This window comes from Bidens hawaiensis, unplaced genomic scaffold (genome assembly GCF_021521415.1).
Source record: "Bidens hawaiensis isolate Kalapana, Puna unplaced genomic scaffold, B.hawaiensis_p1.1 tig00047513_1, whole genome shotgun sequence".
Classification (NCBI taxonomy): domain Eukaryota; kingdom Viridiplantae; phylum Streptophyta; class Magnoliopsida; order Asterales; family Asteraceae; genus Bidens; species Bidens hawaiensis.
The window spans coordinates 4,265-7,248 of NW_027498494.1; the positions used below are offsets into that span (position 1 = coordinate 4,265).

The 2,984-nt window shown below is 37.2% G+C and overlaps 1 protein-coding gene across 1 annotated transcript; it reads left to right on the forward strand.

The window, feature by feature from the left end:
* Positions 1-379: 379 nt before the first annotated feature.
* On the forward strand, positions 380-2,596 carry LOC143597043 (ataxin-3 homolog). Its single transcript, XM_077075661.1, has 2 exons — positions 380-598; positions 1,718-2,596. The coding sequence occupies exons 1-2, from the start codon at positions 380-382 to the stop codon at positions 2,390-2,392; spliced, it is 894 nt and encodes a 297-aa protein (XP_076931776.1). The 3' UTR covers positions 2,393-2,596.
* The last annotated feature ends 388 nt before the right edge of the window (positions 2,597-2,984 follow it).

Here is a 2,984-nt window from a genome sequence, read left to right on the forward strand (position 1 = left end):
CGCGGTTTGTTTAGTTTCAAGAACAAGTCAATAATTGTCAATTAGTCATTGTTTTCCTAGATTAAGGTGTCGGTGTAACGCGTTTAGGATTAAGAATGATTTAGTAAGAATCGATTTTGTGTATTTGGCCGGGTTTTATGGATTAAAGATGGTAAAGATTGTGGGTATTGATGGTGACACGAAGAAGGAGGATGGAACTCACATTTTGAACAAAATTTGCTAATTGGTCTTTAGACTTTGGGTTAGGTTCAAAAGGATGCAAAAGCATAGCTAAAGGGGCTAAAACCGCACCTAGTTCCCTGTGTATTTACAAACAAACAAACCCTCGTCCAAAATCCAATCAAATCATCAAATCAATCGAGGGTTTTGTTTTGCAGCAATGGAAGGTCCGATGAGCGGCGGAATGTTGTACCACGAGGTACAAGAATCGAAGCTATGCGCCGTTCATTGCGTTAACACGGTGTTGCAGGGTCCTTTCTTCTCCGAGATCGATTTGGCCGCAGTCGCCTCCGATCTTGATCGGAGAGAGCACCAGATGATGCAACAAGTCTCCCAGGAATCCTTTAATGTCTCTATGGATGGAGATTTCAGTATCCAGGTCAACGTTTACATGCATTCTTCCTACTTAACCAATAATAATCCATTACTTTAGTCTGTTAAGACCTTCTTTCAGATATTCGGATTTAAGTGACTAGTCTTTTAGGGCTTGTCAGTTCTTGATCTAATTTAATTCATTAACACTTTACTGAACAAAGTTATTGATATGTGATTTGCTTGAGTTGGTTTGTTTGTTTGTATATTGAAGGCCAGTAGTTTTCTAGAACTTGCAAATATTAAAGTTTTGCCTTGCCTTGCCTTAACCTTACTCCAACTTCTGTTTTCATTCTCCTTTCTTCATTTCTTCGTGTATGCTTATTACTTTTTTAATCGAACCATAACTTTCTTTTGATTTTTATTATGTTTTCATGAACCCATCATTTTCAAAAATGAATGGTTTTGTTGTGACCCGTTTTCAAATATTTAGACATATTTTTTCAAAGGATGAATGGTTTTAGTATGAGAGTTTTCATATATGCGCACTTTTTTTGGTAAATTTTCTGTATCGCCAATATTATCCCTTGAGGACAAAGTTATATTCCATGATCTTTTTATAAGGAAGTTAAAGAATTCTGCCTGTGCCGAAGACACTCCTTTTGAAATGTAATGTGTCACACCAGTATATTTGTAGACAAATGTGGTTTTGGTATGGAAAATCATATTATTTTGTAAAATGCATTTATTTTTTTGATGGCCATTACCATTAAAGATGTTTGAACTTACTAAGATAAGTGTTTTAGGTTAGTCATGTTGTACATGACGCATCTAGTAAAAACGAACATCCTAACATATATATGACTACATATATGTTTGGTGCGCAAATTTGAAAATATTATATTTTGTTTCCCCGAGTTTGTTTGGCTGTACATAGAGATTACAAATCTCGCAAATAGGATAATTCACACATTTTATATTATTAAACTGCGTGTGTTTTATTTAGTATCTTATTTTTATTGTTTATGGATTAAAAAGGTTGATAATGTTATTCAGGTTTAAATTTATAAGTTTTTTATAAATATCGAGCCTTGGTGCATGATTCATTAGCTAATTGAACAATAGATTTATTTGAGCAAAAATTATTAATTCATTTTACCTAAATCTAAAAAATATATGTTTGCAGGTGTTACAGAAAGCATTAGAGGTGTGGGATCTACAAGTGATCCCTCTTCACAGTCCAGTAGCCGAACCTGCGCAAGTGGACCCGGAACTCGAAAACGCTTTTATATGTCATCTTCAAGACCACTGGTTCTGCATCAGAAAAGTCAACGGTGAATGGTACAACTTTGACAGCTTATACGCAGCCCCCGAACACCTTTCAAAATTCTACCTTTCCGCTTATCTCGACACGTTAAAAGGTTTCGGGTGGAGCATCTTTTTGGTCCGGGGCAACCTTCCAAAGGAGTGCCCGGTCACATCTGGTGAAGCCACTAATGGGTACGGGCAGTGGCTGCTGCCCGAAGACGCTGAGCGGATTATTAAATCCTGCAATTCTGGGCAGCGGCGGGACCGCTACCAGCAGCCGCCAACGGAAGATGATGAGTTGAATGCCGCCATAGCCGCTAGTTTGAGAGACGATGGTGGTGAAGTGGGGACCTCCGGGAATGATCATGATGATGAGCTGGCAGCTGCCATTGCTGCCAGCTTGAAGGATTCTTCACCCGCGGTAGTGAAGAAAGATGGTGGTGATGTGACTGCAACACCAGTGCCCGCCATGGCGCGAGTGACCACTGCCGCCGGTGGTGAAGATGGGGAAAGTGAAAGGAAGAAGAGTAAGAGTGGGTTACAAGAAAAGTGAGCTGGCTAAAGTGTGAACTACATGTACTTTGTTGGAAGAGACCTATGCTTTGTTGTTAAGACATTTTAACAATTTGTTTTACTTTGGTTTTATGGATTTGTGAATTGTGATTACTTTGGGTTAACAAAGTAAGACAAATTTTGTTACAAACAAATTTGGTGACAACAAATAAATTTAGATACATGAATTGATAGTTTGGAAAGTGGTTTCAATTGCTGAGTTGGGTTAATAAAACAGTAATACTTATTAAAGTTAGATGATCATTTATGCATTGGTCAGTAAGGATACTATTCATTGATGTTATGTCTATTACAAATTGAAAAAAAAAGGGTAATAATCATTTTCACATGTTTTACTTGTGCTATATAGTTGTTTAAAAACTACAAAGTCAGTTATGAGATTCATTGATTCCCTTTTCATATGTTATCATCAAGATCCTTTATTCAATAATCAATGTCGTTATTTGTTTTTGTCTTTTAGACCATTTGCTTGTAGGTGAAGACCCCCAAGGCTTTCACATGACTGTTAGTCGGGAATTACTAAACCATCTAAGTGATACTGCCTACTTACGAACTTATGGTCGATTTGTTTT